At 32.0% G+C, this 14,278-nt stretch overlaps 1 protein-coding gene across 1 annotated transcript; it reads left to right on the top strand.

Moving 5' to 3' along the window:
• The first annotated feature begins 9,947 nt into the window (after nt 1-9,947).
• Nucleotides 9,948-13,509, top strand: LOC114753552 (uncharacterized). Its single transcript, XM_028942236.1, has 8 exons — nt 9,948-10,289; nt 10,499-10,639; nt 10,751-10,813; nt 10,930-11,056; nt 11,336-11,445; nt 12,107-12,187; nt 13,156-13,238; nt 13,377-13,509. Exons 1-8 carry the CDS (start codon nt 9,948-9,950, stop codon nt 13,507-13,509), a joined length of 1,080 nt encoding a protein of 359 aa, XP_028798069.1.
• Nucleotides 13,510-14,278: the final 769 nt, after the last annotated feature.

Here is a 14,278-nt window from a genome sequence, read left to right as displayed (position 1 = left end):
CCGAGGTCTGGTCCAGTCCAGTGCCAACCCGAGGTCGGGTTGGACTAGACTTGGTCCTTTGGACTGCCTGGACCAGTCCAGGGAGTCCAGACTTAGATTTAATTTTTTTTTTTAAAAAAAAATTTCTTCAATAGGAGGCAAGATTGTAACTTACTATATAAAATTTTGCACATATTTTAATCCAAAGTTTATCAAATTTAATCATTCCTTTTCAATTTCCCAATGAAGTCATGTTTTATTAATTAATCCTCATCAATATAGATCTTAAATTGTAGAAAATATATATGCATGCTTATTACTTAGAAAGTTAATAGATAAATCTTGATTATTTGAATAGATAAAAAATTTATATAGAAAAATTAAATCAAATTAAAATTATATAAATAATAATTTAAAAAAACCGGGCTAGACTGGACTGGACCAATTGGTCTGAGGGGCCAGTCCCTAGTCCAGTCCAGCCCGATGAGACCAGTCCGGTCCAGTCTGGTCCAGTCTTGTTTCGGGCCAATTTTTTCTGGATCGGACTGGACCGGGTTTGCTCGGGTTGGACTGGACCATACCGGACCACCGGGTTTTTTGCACAGCCCTAGTGCAAACTATGTTAGAAGTGTCCTATTTATAAGGTAGAAGAAAAATTTTCTTGATTCTATATACAAGTCGCCTTATTAAACTTTTGACATTAATGTACTATTTTGTCATTTATTTATTATAGTATAGATAGTTACTAGTATTATTTTAAAATGTATATATATTATAAACAGGAATAAATTTTAAAAACTGTTATATTTTAAGAGAAAATCAATGCAGTTTAAATTTTTTGTTGCCGTGGCTCAAACATGCAGAGGACCTGAGCAAGGTGGCTTCAACATTTAACAAAACGACCGCTTCCGATTTCATCATTAATTGAGAAGCATGGGAAGCAGGGCATAAAGTGGTCATTGTTAAGTTATTAAGCAAAGTCAATAATCATTAATTACAATTAATCACTTTCTTTCTTACGTGTTCTTTTTCCTCCGCACGAAAGTCTCTGGTCTGGTAGATAATGATGTTCCCTCTGATTTCAAAACATTGGGCCATGTGGATTAACGGACTTCACCAAATTTGGTATATAGAAGTTTAAAACACTTGTATATGTTGGCAATCAAAAAATTACTTTGCGTTCCCGTGTCTGTTTTTTAAGCATGCATTTATCCTTATCATCGTCATGATTGAAAAAAACTGCTGTACTAGTAGGCTTTTATGTATAATTAATTCCATTATTTCACGTCAAAATTACCTTTTTCCATTCCTAATTAATACCACAGCACGTATTTTATTTATATAAAAATGTCAAGTGTTATGATTTGGACAGGAGAAAATATCGAGTTTGAGAAATTAATTTTCTTCACTTGTATAAAGTATATTATCTCCTGTCCTAAATATAAGAGCTAGTTGATTAATTTGAGTAGATTAAAGAAAGAAGTCAAGTTAGTTATTTATACTGAATAAGTATTGTTTTTCTTAAAATATCTTTGTTAATCAAATGTATTGGCTAAAGCCACTATTATTAAAAGAACTGTCTTAGAAAAAATGTATAAATATGAGAGACAAAATAGATTGGAGTCTTATATTAAAAATCAAAATAAATGTCAAATAAGATTTTACATCAAGAACCAGAAGCAGGATAATCTTGTCAGGTGAAATGAACAGAGAGAGACTTACAAACAATAAACATAAATGTCTCACAAATGTAGGCCATGAAATGTCCAAACCCCACTTGCAGTTTAATAATAATGATAATAACAATCATCCATATCAATAAATATATGATCTAGTAAAATCTCATTCATATCTATCCGAGACAATTCTTTTCAGTACACTGGACAGATTTTCTTGCAAAGATTTGAACATTAATTTACCGTGTCGTAGAAGAGTAACTCTTGCTAGATCCAACTCTCCATTAGCATATGTCATCCAATTTCAATGTTCTGAATTTCTTGAGTAGTAAATATTACAAGACGTGGCTTTGACATCAGCAATTTATTTGCTTGCCCTACCGGCTTTATATCCTGTGTGGTTGAGTTGAAACTTGAAGAGATGGAAATTAAATGATGGAGTTGTACAACAAGCTAACCATCGCAAAACGATTTCCATGAGTTTGATGTTTCGCATTTACGATAAATTCAGAAAAACAGGTCATAAATGAATATTACTAGTAATACAAATAATATCAATTGTATAGCCAGTTGTATTATTTACGCTATTCTCTATTGACATAATAAAGGTCAAATTTCATGTTATTCTCTATTGACAGAAAAGCCAGACGACTAACGTTGAGGGCAGCCACGAAACAGAAACGGAAGCACAAGGCATATGACCCCATCTAAAATGCTCATGTTATAGAATTACATAGCTTTAATTAACAGCTAAAACAAAAGTAAAATAGTATATTCCAATTATTTTTAATTATTTTTTAAAATTCCACATACTAGTCTAAGTGATTATTTTTTTTATTTAGAATGAGAAGGAGCAGCTAGGTTCCATGCATTTTGTTCACCAATGTATTTATATTCAGATTTTAATGCAGCTATTAATTATCAAGAAGTGTACATATTGTACCACTCCCATATTTATTACAAGTCACATGCAGTGAGATTTTTTGGTCCTAAATTTAAGTGGGGCTAAAGTATACCTAGTCCTCTAATTTTATATAAGATTTTAATTTAATTTCTTAATTTTAAGAAATATATTTTTTAGTCTTTTAAACTTAAAATTATTTAAAAAATGATAATATTAATATCTTTAAATTCTTGTTGTTCTGCACCAGCCATTGCCTATCGTGATGAGTTTGGCATAAGACGACCAGGGCAGCAAATAATTATAAATTAATGTGGCCGTCGCTTTAAAGATAGGCAGTGTGAACTGTGAAAAGAATAAAGATGCACTTAGAAAATTGAGGAAAAAGCATTCCTCCACAATCCCAACAAAAAAAAAAAAGAAAGATACAGCCTTTAAAAGATTTGAAGTCTATTAATAGGCTTGGTTGCTTTAGTGACGGACTGTATTTTTAAATTGATTTGAAGACCTACTTTTTAAATAAATTTCTAAATATACATTATTCTCTTGTGAGCTTCAAATCTGGAAATAATTATTATTCATTTTATAAACTTTAATTTGATATTTGTCTTAATATCTAATGTGTTTTTGACAAATTTTGGCCTCAATTATTTATTTTCTCTCCTTATCATAATATTTTTTATTACATTTTTTACATATTTTCTTTCATCATTTTTCTCATTTATTATAAGAATATATTTGAAAACAAAAGTATATTTCTAACCTATTTATTCTTTTAACTAATTTTAATTTTTTGTTATTTTTGAATTAATTATTTAAAATTTATAATAAATACTGAAAGGAGAACTTTTTAACTAGCATCATGTTAGAATGGGGAAAAAAGTTTAAATTGTTTAACTCATTAAATTAGTCTTAAATTTGAATAAGTTTCAAATATTTACATCTAATTAGCATTGTTGATTTTAAAAAGACATACATAAATCATATTTACCCTACCATGCTTGGTAATAGCACAAGGAAACTAAACCAGGCAAAATAATGACGATGACCAGGCAAAATAATGAGGATGAGGCCATACGAGTTTATTATTTTATAATTATTTGTAAGCTAGTGATATAAACAATATTTCGCTGCTATTTTTTTTTCAATTCAATTTCAATCCCATTGTTTATTTAAAAATTATAATATTTTAATTCAAGCACCTAAAATGTCAAAATCTTAAAAGAGGAAGTGATACTTGATATAATCAAATGATAAAAATGTCCTTGTATCAAAAAGTTTATTGATAAGTTGTAAACTAATAATTATAAGTGTTAAATAGCAAATGATAAAAAATATATTAACAATGACAAGTTATTTATTAATAAGTTATAAATTGACAATGACAAATTTGATATATATTTTTAAAATATGATATAAAGATATTTTAATCATTTGATTACATTTACATAATACTATATTAAGCACTATTTTCTCCTATAAAATTTTAATTTCTCACGTACTTGAATTGAAATATTTTAATTTTTAATTTTTAATTTTTTTATGTCATTTTATCTTGTTTATTTCATTTCACTCCATAAACCAATTGAGGCGTCTATTGTTTTTTCTCGGTTATTGATTATTATTATTATTATTATTATTGGTCATACTCCGTTATTGATTATCATGAGGATTTGAATTAGGATATTGTTTTTTTTTAATTAACATGGTGTTTTTCCCCGCCGGTGGGTACACGTGGGCCCTGACGTCACGCAGAGGCATTAATTTTTTTAGGGGGAAAAAACACTTTTTTGGCTTCAGGTACACTTTAATTTATTAGTTACAACTTACAAATGTCTGCTCAGAAAATTTTTTAGTTACAAATATTGATTCTCTGAAAATATAAATCTGGAAGTTATTTTAAAATTATGAGGAACCCTTTCTTTAACAAATAACAAGTAAAAATGAAAGAAAAGGGTAGGCAGTAGAAAAATGTTTCAAATACCATGTGGCGGTAGATTTTAATACAAAACCACAATTTTTATCTATTATACTACCTCCGGTCCTTAATATAAGATCCTGTTTGACTTTTATTTTGATCTTAAATATAAAACTCCAATCCACTTTGTTTATTATATTTATATATTTTTTCCAAAGTAGCCATTCTAGTAATGATAGTTCTAGTCAATACACTTGATCAGTAAGGATATTTTAGGAAAGACAACACCTATTTAGGACAAATAACTAACTCAGCTTACTTTCTTAATTTTTTCAAATTAGTTAACTGGCTCTTATAATTAGAAACGGAAGTAGTATTTACCTTGTGAATGGAGACAACTGGGGGAAGCGATCATGAGCAAGAGAAAAGAGACAAAACAAAACAAAAAGGAAAAGATGTTAGGGGAAATGACAAATAAAGACCCTCCAATATGCAAAATGATGGATAGGTCACCTGAATAAATGAAATTACTCACAAGGACCGGGTCTCAAATTGCCATTATGAAATCATGGTCAAAATTACCAAAATACCCCTCTTTATTTTTTTTTTAAAGAAAGCCACTGCCTCTCCGGAATCCGACGGCCGGACGCGGAGCCCCACCACCCGACTGCCAGCCACCGGAGCTCCAATGTCAGCGCCGGTTTCGGCCACTGCCGGTGGCCTTCCTTTGTTTTTTTTTTTGCAACTGTTTTTTTTAAAATAGGAGAGAAGCGAGGTTGGGGGGATTTGATCCCCCAACCTAATGCTTCCCAAAATTAGGAATGCCCATTGAGCCAACAATTTTTGTTAACATTATAATGCAAAAAAAAAAATATAAGTTAACTCATTTACTCTTGTTCCAGGTGATAACAACAATACATTTAGAAATAACAAGTTTGATTATAAAAATAACAAGTTTGAATTAAAATTTAACAGCACCTTTTTTTATAACAACACATTTTATTTCAAGTGATAACAATAATACATTTAGAATAACAAGCTCTGATTATAAATAACAAGTCTGGAATTAAAATTTAACAGACCTTTTTTTTATAACAATAATTATTTTATACTTTTGAAAAATAAATTATTTATAACTTATAAAAAGTATTTGTAATCTATTTAATTGCTAAAAAAATAATTTTTATCTCCAATTTATAATCAGAACTTGAAGTAGAATAATTATTATAGATTAAAAATACTTTTTTATTGTTCAAATTTATAAATAAAATTTAGGGAAAATAGCAACACACTTGTTTTATTTTTTTTTAAAAAAAATTCTATATATCTATACAACTCATTATAAATCAAACTACTTCTTATAAATTATAAATAGTACAATTTATTGTAGATTAAAAATATTTTTGACTGCTTAAATTTATAAATGAAATTTATCTCTAATTTATAATTAAAAATACGATTTTATTCTTTAAATATAAAAACTATTTTAATATTTAAAGAATGAAATACTAAATTATACTATAATATTTAAATACTTAATAATAAATTTTAATATTTAAAGAATGAAATATATATAAAAATTTATACTATGATTTATAGATTAAAATACTTAATTAAAAATACTTTATAATTTATAAAAAGTAGTTTGATTTATAATGAGTTGTATAGATATATAGATTAAAAAGTATTTTTTAGAAAAATAAATATATTAAAATATTTTTTATAAGTTATAAATAATTTATTTTCCAAAATCATAATATAAAATAATTTTCTAAAAAAACGTGTTTTAAATTTTAATTCCAAACTTGTTATTTTATAATCAGAACTTGTTATTTCCAAATGTATTATTGTTATCACCTGAAACAAAGTGTGTTGTTACAAAAAAAACGTGTTGTTAAATTTTAATCCCATACTTGTTATTTTATAATCAGAACTTGTTATTTTCAAGTGTATTGTTGTTTCACCTGCAACAAAATTTGTTGTTATAAAAAAACATATGTTAAATTTTCATTCTAGACGTGTTATTTTACAATCAAAACTTATTATTTCCAAATGTATTGTGTTTATCACCTGGAACAAGAGTAAAGTAAATGAGTAACTTATTTTTTTTTTTTTGCATTATAATGTTAACAAAAAAATTGTTGGCTCAATGTCATTCCTAATTTTGGAAACAGTGGATCAAAAAAAAAAAAAAAAACAAAGAAGGCTGTCGGCAGTGGCTGGAACCGGCCGTCGGCATCGGAGCTCCGGCGGCTGTCAACCGGGGTGGGGGTGGTGGGGCTCTGGCGTCCGGCCGTCAGATTCCGGGAAGAGGCAATGGCTTTCTTTAAAAAAAAAAAATTAAAGAGGGGTATTTTGGTAATTTGGCCATGATTTCATAATGGCAATTTGAGACCCGGTCCTTGTGAGTAATTTCATTTATTCAGGTGACCTATCCGTCATTTTGCATATTGGAGGGTCTTTATTTGTCATTTCCCCAAGATGTTATGCAGACAATTAATTTATGACAACACAATTATGGCCGATTTTACAATGTTTAATTGATAAGCTTATCCATCGGAGGCAACTGGGGCTTAAGCTATGATATTATGAAGATACATTGTTTATTTAGTGGACATATCCTTATATAAATATACATAAAACAATTAAAATAATCACCAGATCTTATCTTGTAATCCAAAAATTAGAAAGGTAGGCAAGTGGCCCCCAAAAATTAAACACTTTCTTTGGTTCCTTTCTTCTCCCTCACTAATTCTAACCAAGTAAGCTTCTCTCTTGAACATTCTCATCCTTAATATTCCTAATTATCATACAAATAATTAATTGGTCATAAACATTACTAACAAATACATGCATCTTGAAAGCGTCACATCTAAAATGAATGTTGATCTGTGCGTGTCCAACATTACAAACACTCACAAATTTCAGAATCCAAAAGCTCTTGAATAAATATATAACATAATATAGAATACGAAGGATGCATATTTTTACTTTGTGTCCAGATAAAAGAATAATATTACCTCATATTTTTAATATAAGATTTATTTAACTAATTTAAATGAATTAAGAAAAACAGCTGAATTAGTTACTTGTTAAAAATATGTTGATTTTTCTAAAATAATCTTTTAAATAATTTGGATTGAGACTATTCCTTGATATACACTTTCTTAACATATGTAATTGGTAGAGTTAATTGGGATAAATAGAGTTAAGATGAAGTTTAACTTTGTACTGACTCTTATATAATTACTCGAGGTAATATTTGGCACCACCTGTTTTCTTTTTTTGACCGGCCCATATATGACACACATATATAAAAAAGAATAGGCGTCTCTCTGACGGGAGAAAGATTTCCTTGGTCGGCAGGATTTAGGAGCAAAACAAAAGATCGGGGATAAAATTCCATATGATGACAAGGCAATGATTCGACTCTGTAGTTTCATATATAAATATATATATATATAATTTTATGGGTGCATCAAAATACGGCCCCATATATATTTTTGTGTGTGTGTGTGTGTGAGATATGAAATGATTAAGATGCTTTATGTGGAAGATAAAAACAAAAATCATCGCCAAGTTATTAAATTATGAGTATGAATAGCCTAAATCCTGAAATGAAACATTAAAAACGTTTGGTTTATATATAGCCTTGGAATCTCTCTCCTTTTCTTTTCGCGTAGCGATAGATGGTTTGTACATATGAATGAAAAGAATCAAGTGGTTTTGTTAATTTGGTAGGGGGCCTCCCCGGGACATTGCCTCCAAATGATTGAAAAAGAGGCAAGAAAATTAACGTGGCGGCTACCACTTTAGAATATTCAACCATCCAATCTAAATCCATAATCCAGGTCATATAATAAATATAAATCCTAATATGACTTTGATTTCACACCTAAATATAATATAACATATTTCTCATATTTATTGAATTTTTTTTAAATTACTTTATTGATACTCTGTCAATCATAATCAAATAACAGAGGAAGGGAAGATACTACTCCCATCCTTAATATAAGAGTTAGCTGACTAATTGGGTGGATTGAAGAAGTTTGCTGAGTTAGTTATTTGTAATAATCAGGTATTATCTTTCTTAAAATACCCTTACTAATCATGTATTGGTTAAAACTACCATTTGATTGAACTTTTAATATGTGCAGCTATTACAAGGATATTTAGGAAAAAAAGAATAAATATAAGAGACAAAATGAATTAGGATCTTATATTTAGGATCAAATTGAAAGTCAAAGTAGTTGTTATATTAAGGATTGGGGTTACTATTAAGGAAAATGATTATGTTGTTTTAGAAAAAAACACATTGTATTTCTTTTAATTAACTTTTTTAATATAATCAAATTAATTAAATATAACTTGTATATTTAGTCAAGCTTCCTAATGAGAGGAGTTAAACAGATGGCTGGGTAATGTGAGCGGGCCATGTGATTATTAGCAGCAATAATATTCAAACTTGACGGCCTAGGAAAAGTCCGACACCACTGGAGATCGTAATTAATAATTCAAAGTCAACGCTCGGTCCGTGTAATTTCTGTCATTCTTTACAGTAACACCCAACAATGAGCATAAATATGGCTTTGCCAGGAGCATCTGGGAAATACCAACCAAGGCAATGTCGTATTGGGGGTCATCATGTCGTTCATTGTAATTAAGAGACCACGGCATGCTTTATGCCATTCAAATTATATATATTGGCAGCTCATTGAGAAGCAAGCATGCCAATCTATTTCAGCTTAGAAGGGTTGGCGGAGTGATAGGCACTGCCTGCCACAGCTAAGCCATTGACTGAATTGTCATTCTCATGAGAGAATATGTGCCATTATTGTTTGCTCTCGCTCTCCTCTCTCTTATCGATTCTTTTTTTTTTTAAAAAAAAAAGAGTCAGCTTCTTATAGTCAACAACAAAGTTGGTTATACCTGTCGCTCCTTTTGCAATTTTCTTTTCCTCCCTTTTCTTTCTTCCGCCTAATTGCGACAAAACTTAGATCAAAATCTTACTTCCCATCATCATCTATGAAACATGCCTGATTCTTGATATTCCATATAATTAATACATATGGAAAAAAATATGTACTCTCTCCCATTTGTAATATAATATAAGAGCTAGTTTGAAGATAAATTTAATTATAAATATAAAATTTCAATTCACTTTTTTTCCACCCCTTATATTCATCATTTTTTGTGAACTAATTTATCTAATTTAAAATTGATATATTATCTAATGCTCTATGAGGGGAATTTTAAGGAGATTACGTCTGTAATTGTTGTCTACATCCCTTCATGCTGGGAGCTCAAGTTGGTGGGTACTCTTCTTCATTTGGTGTGTGAAATGACAGTTTTTCCACAAAACTATTTGGGTCATTACCGAATAAGCCCAGCTGAAGACCACAAATCGGGCCATGTGGCCCAAAATGTGCTGACAAAACCAAACGCTTAGAAAAAAAAACAAGAACCAGTAATGTGCTGGCTTATTTCTTTCATGATGCTATCCGCTTCTGGCAGAGCCACCAGGGCCTTCCTATTCGTCAAATGCCCAGCAGCTCCAAAATCTTCACTTGGGAGCAGAACCCACTTTGACCTACGACGAGGAAAATCGCGTATCGCTTTCTCTTTTGATTCTGCTGCTCCCTTTCGCATGGGAGACCCTAGTGAAGGGGACATTACGTTGCAGGAATGGCAGGGATGGGGCACCACTTCCCCTCTACCCAGCATGGTTATGGAGATCGTTGAGGATTTGAAGGCCTTAGAGAAAGAAGTTGACGCCAACATGAGCTTTGGTGGTGTTGGTGGGAAGCTTCAGGTATTGCAATTAAAGCATTGCGATTATCCATTTCTCTTTGATCTTCTCGCATTGGACTCTATCAGATCCTCTTCACGTTTATTTTCACCGAAACTATAAAAATTGTTTGGAACGGGACATTGCAGTAAAAGGAAATATCAACTCTGTTTTCAAGAATGCCTCCCTTTTGCAGATAACTTCTCACTTTTGGAAGCTCTGTTGTAATTCAGGGAAATCTCGGAATTCAAGAAGATAAGAAACATCGAGTAAAATATCAGGCATTAGGTGATTCAGAAAAAAAGCTTCAATTTTACGCAGCTCGACAAATAGCATGTCGCTTGCTTGGAAGCAGAGGTTATCTTTGTCAGAAGGTTTAAATGTAGCGGTGGTTAGAACATGATATTGATGAGTGATGATGCATCAAGCGTCATCCTTCTCTTCTTTAAAATTTCACTTACTGGATATTTTATTAATTGACACAGTGCTGGCTTCCTATGGAGGATTGTATGTGTTCTAAAGTCACATCTCGTTCTCTGGGGCCTGGAGTAGATTTTGGTTGTATATGCATCCAAAGGTTTAGCTATACCTGGTCATTTTCTTACAGTTCTCTTTTTATGTTTTGTCATTTTACTTATATTTACGTTTTTGTCGTCATTTGCAGGATTTCCTACGACAAAACAACACTGGAAAGATATTGTGGCAAGTCTTTGGTGTTGAAGCAGCAACTTTATGCCTTTTTGGTATCCCTGTACATGAAGAAATCATGTGGGACTCATTTAAATTGGCAGGTCTCTCAATTTAAAGTAATCAACATTGCTTATGGTAGCTGTTTATGATATAGTCAAATGATACGTTTGAACTAATATTTTACTCGTACACAATTTCGTGTCTAATATCTCTTGTGGTAGTCTTTCCAAAGTTGGTTATTATATTCATTTGGATACAAGTAGGCGATTATTTTGTTGTGTTCTGCCTTGTCATGTTGGGTCAACATGTTCTGTGTTTATAGCATCCAAATCTGGTGATTTATGTTAATTGCTTTGGCGCTAACTTTGTTATAAATTCAGGAAAAGGCAATGTTTGGTGCCTCTATCCCAACAAGAGTGCAGTAGTAAAATCAGTTCAGGGTGCATTTGGTCAGGAACTAATTGGAAATTATGGAATCACACTAGCAAAGGTTATATTTTTTTTTGCCCTAATATTATGCTCCTTACTGTACCTTCTTCTGTTAACCTGCAAGCTGGAGCGTTGATTATCTCTGACGTTGAGGGGTGTGTTGGAATGCAGCATGAAGCAGTTTAATCTATTTCAACCTGGTCAAATTCATTTTTTTTTGATGATATTGAATGTCAAGTCGTCAACCCACCTTTTGTAATTCCGTTTAGCCTACCAGGTTGAATATCATTTTAGTATCACGTTCTTGCAAATGAGAAATATAAATTTTGATCTCTCTCATTGCTTGAAACTCCTCCTAGCATCCTAGCTGCACCCTCCTTATCAGATTTTATGCTAAAATATAAAAATTACCTTTGGATTGTACTTGGATCTACCACTAGAAGATTTTCTAGAAAGACGTGAAGAATTTAAAGAATATTCATAATTTAAGAATAGCGTTACACTCCCTGAAGGCCTGAAAAAACTAAAAGTCCAAATAAGGTGGATGACTGGCATTACAGTGACAACTGAGTTGGATGGTTATTTGAAGGGAATACATTACAGTTGCATAGGATTGTAAGAATTCAAAATCGATTTCTAGTTAATGGGAACGACAATTCTTCTTGTTGCTGATAAATAGTGCATGTACCTAATGAATTTATTTTTTTTTTGCGTTAAAACAGACAAAAGAAGATAAGACTCTGAATTTTATTTTAATTGATGGCACATGGAGCAATTCAGCAGCAATGTTCAGGCGTCTTCAGGTAAATTTTGCAATAATTTTGTTTGTTTACAAGGTTTTCATGATTGAATCCTCGTTGAATAGGATCATTATCTTTCTCCTCTTTGTTAGGTGCTAAGATATCATAAAATCCCATTCTACTGCAGGTTCTAATATTTTTAAATGACTAGTGAAACAGAATAACCATGTCTTTTATGCTATCCATGCACAACAATATCCTATGGGAAGGAACATTTCAAACATGTTTGAATCCAAGATTATTCTTACAGACTGCATTCTAGACCATGCCTGTTAAAATCTGGCTTGGATTGTACATTTGCTTATCACATGTTACTTTTGTTTTGTTCAAGTTGATCTTGGCAAAATTCGCTCAGGAAGCTTTCTTACTTTCCTGACTGTTGTCTTCGTGGGCTCTTTTAAGTTCATATATGAGTTGTCGATTGTTAAGAAAGCGAAAGAAAATTTAACAAGAGTTCAACTATTGGTTATGGATTTGAATAGAGAAGCTACCTTAGACCTCTAGTTATAATCTGTTAATTATGCTTTTGAGGAGAAAAGTGAGCATTTATGCCTGACAATCTTTAAAGCCAGTACATTAAAAAATATCACCTTATAGATGATTCTGTGTAATACTTGATCTTATTTGGGTCATGCATCTTTAGGATGAGAGTGCCCATGTGTTATGTGACATTAAAACATAACCCTAAATTTCTCTGAAGTTTTGAGTTTCTTCGATTTCAATGAATGAAACTGATGCCGCCTGCTGAGAAATCTCTCTGGGATGTAGACACGTTGGGGAGTGTAATATTCTTTAGGAACTGTGGAAAGGATGGAGTGTAGTATTCACACTCTGTTGATGACACCTCCATGGGAGCTGGCCGTGTAATAGATGTGCTATTTGAATGAATTTGTTCAAGTTGGAACACTTTTTACCAAATAGAGCTCTTTTGATGCTGAAACTTAAGTGTTGTGAAATTTTATTCTCATCAGGACCAAGCAAACTCTATATGGGGAGATGAAGACCTTCCTTGTATATCATTGACTCCGGGTGCTTCTGCCATGCATAAACTTAGGTGAGAAAGTGAAAATACTTGTACCTTTGCTGTGTGAACTCTTGGCATCTTCTTCTTCCCTGTGTTGCTCTCCTATCGTGGTTATAATCTCTTTACTTTGTGATCCATGACCATTTACGGTATTCTACTCAATTTCAGGCCCCCCCAACCACCTGGGACCGTACCTGCACAGCAGCGGCCGCTGCTGGCCTTCTCTCTGAGCTTCAACTTCTTCCACAGTTTAGCTCTATTGGATTGGATAAGCAAGCTGAAGCAGTGGAAGATACTTTAACAGTCCTATTAGAAGCCCTTAACAACCGACGCCTTCGCATGGGCAGGTCCATAACCCGGAAAGTAAGACATACCAGCAACATTAGATAAAAGATCTAACCAAGTTTCCTCTACCAACTTGGGCAGCATGCCCTCTTGCAATTTTGGATATGAGTAAATTGTTAACCATGTACATGTAGATGTAGGAACAGTGAGGGACATGTTGGAAGTGGTGGCTAATGTTATGTATGACAGGAACCTTAAAAAGTTTTCCATATCTAAATCTGATGTTGGTTTTAAAGCCTTCGATTTCAGTTCACAGAACCTCCTCCTAAATCTTCCTTACTTTTGCCATTTCCGTATAGAACTATATTACGGGGATGTGATATTAATCGTGACCTGCAAAAATCACTTTCAGCGTGGATCCGCTTCAATTTTTGCAGCGTTCCGCCTCATCTGCTTCGGTTGCATGGGAAAAAATACAAGTTTAATAAAGCTTTTCAGGATCCGGATGCTTTGGATTACAAGTGAAGCTTCAATCGTAGCTTTTTACGAGATACTGAATGATGGGATTGTGTGCGTGTACCGAATACCCAAGAGTTCATAATGCGGGTTACTATAATTAGCTACTCATAAAAGAAAACTAAAATTGATCCCCAGTTATCTTTTCTAAATTTTCATGTCGATAATTTTTGAGAAACTTGAATATATATTTTAGTGATATAAATTGTAACAATTATAAATTGTGCAATTCATATGTTGATATATTAATGAGGTACAAAGTGTGCAGA

This window comes from Neltuma alba, unplaced genomic scaffold (assembly GCF_004799145.2).
Source record: "Neltuma alba isolate B1F8T4 unplaced genomic scaffold, ASM479914v2 tig00007975_pilon, whole genome shotgun sequence".
NCBI classification, from domain to species: domain Eukaryota; kingdom Viridiplantae; phylum Streptophyta; class Magnoliopsida; order Fabales; family Fabaceae; genus Neltuma; species Neltuma alba.
This window is presented reverse-complemented; position numbering and strand designations above follow the sequence as displayed.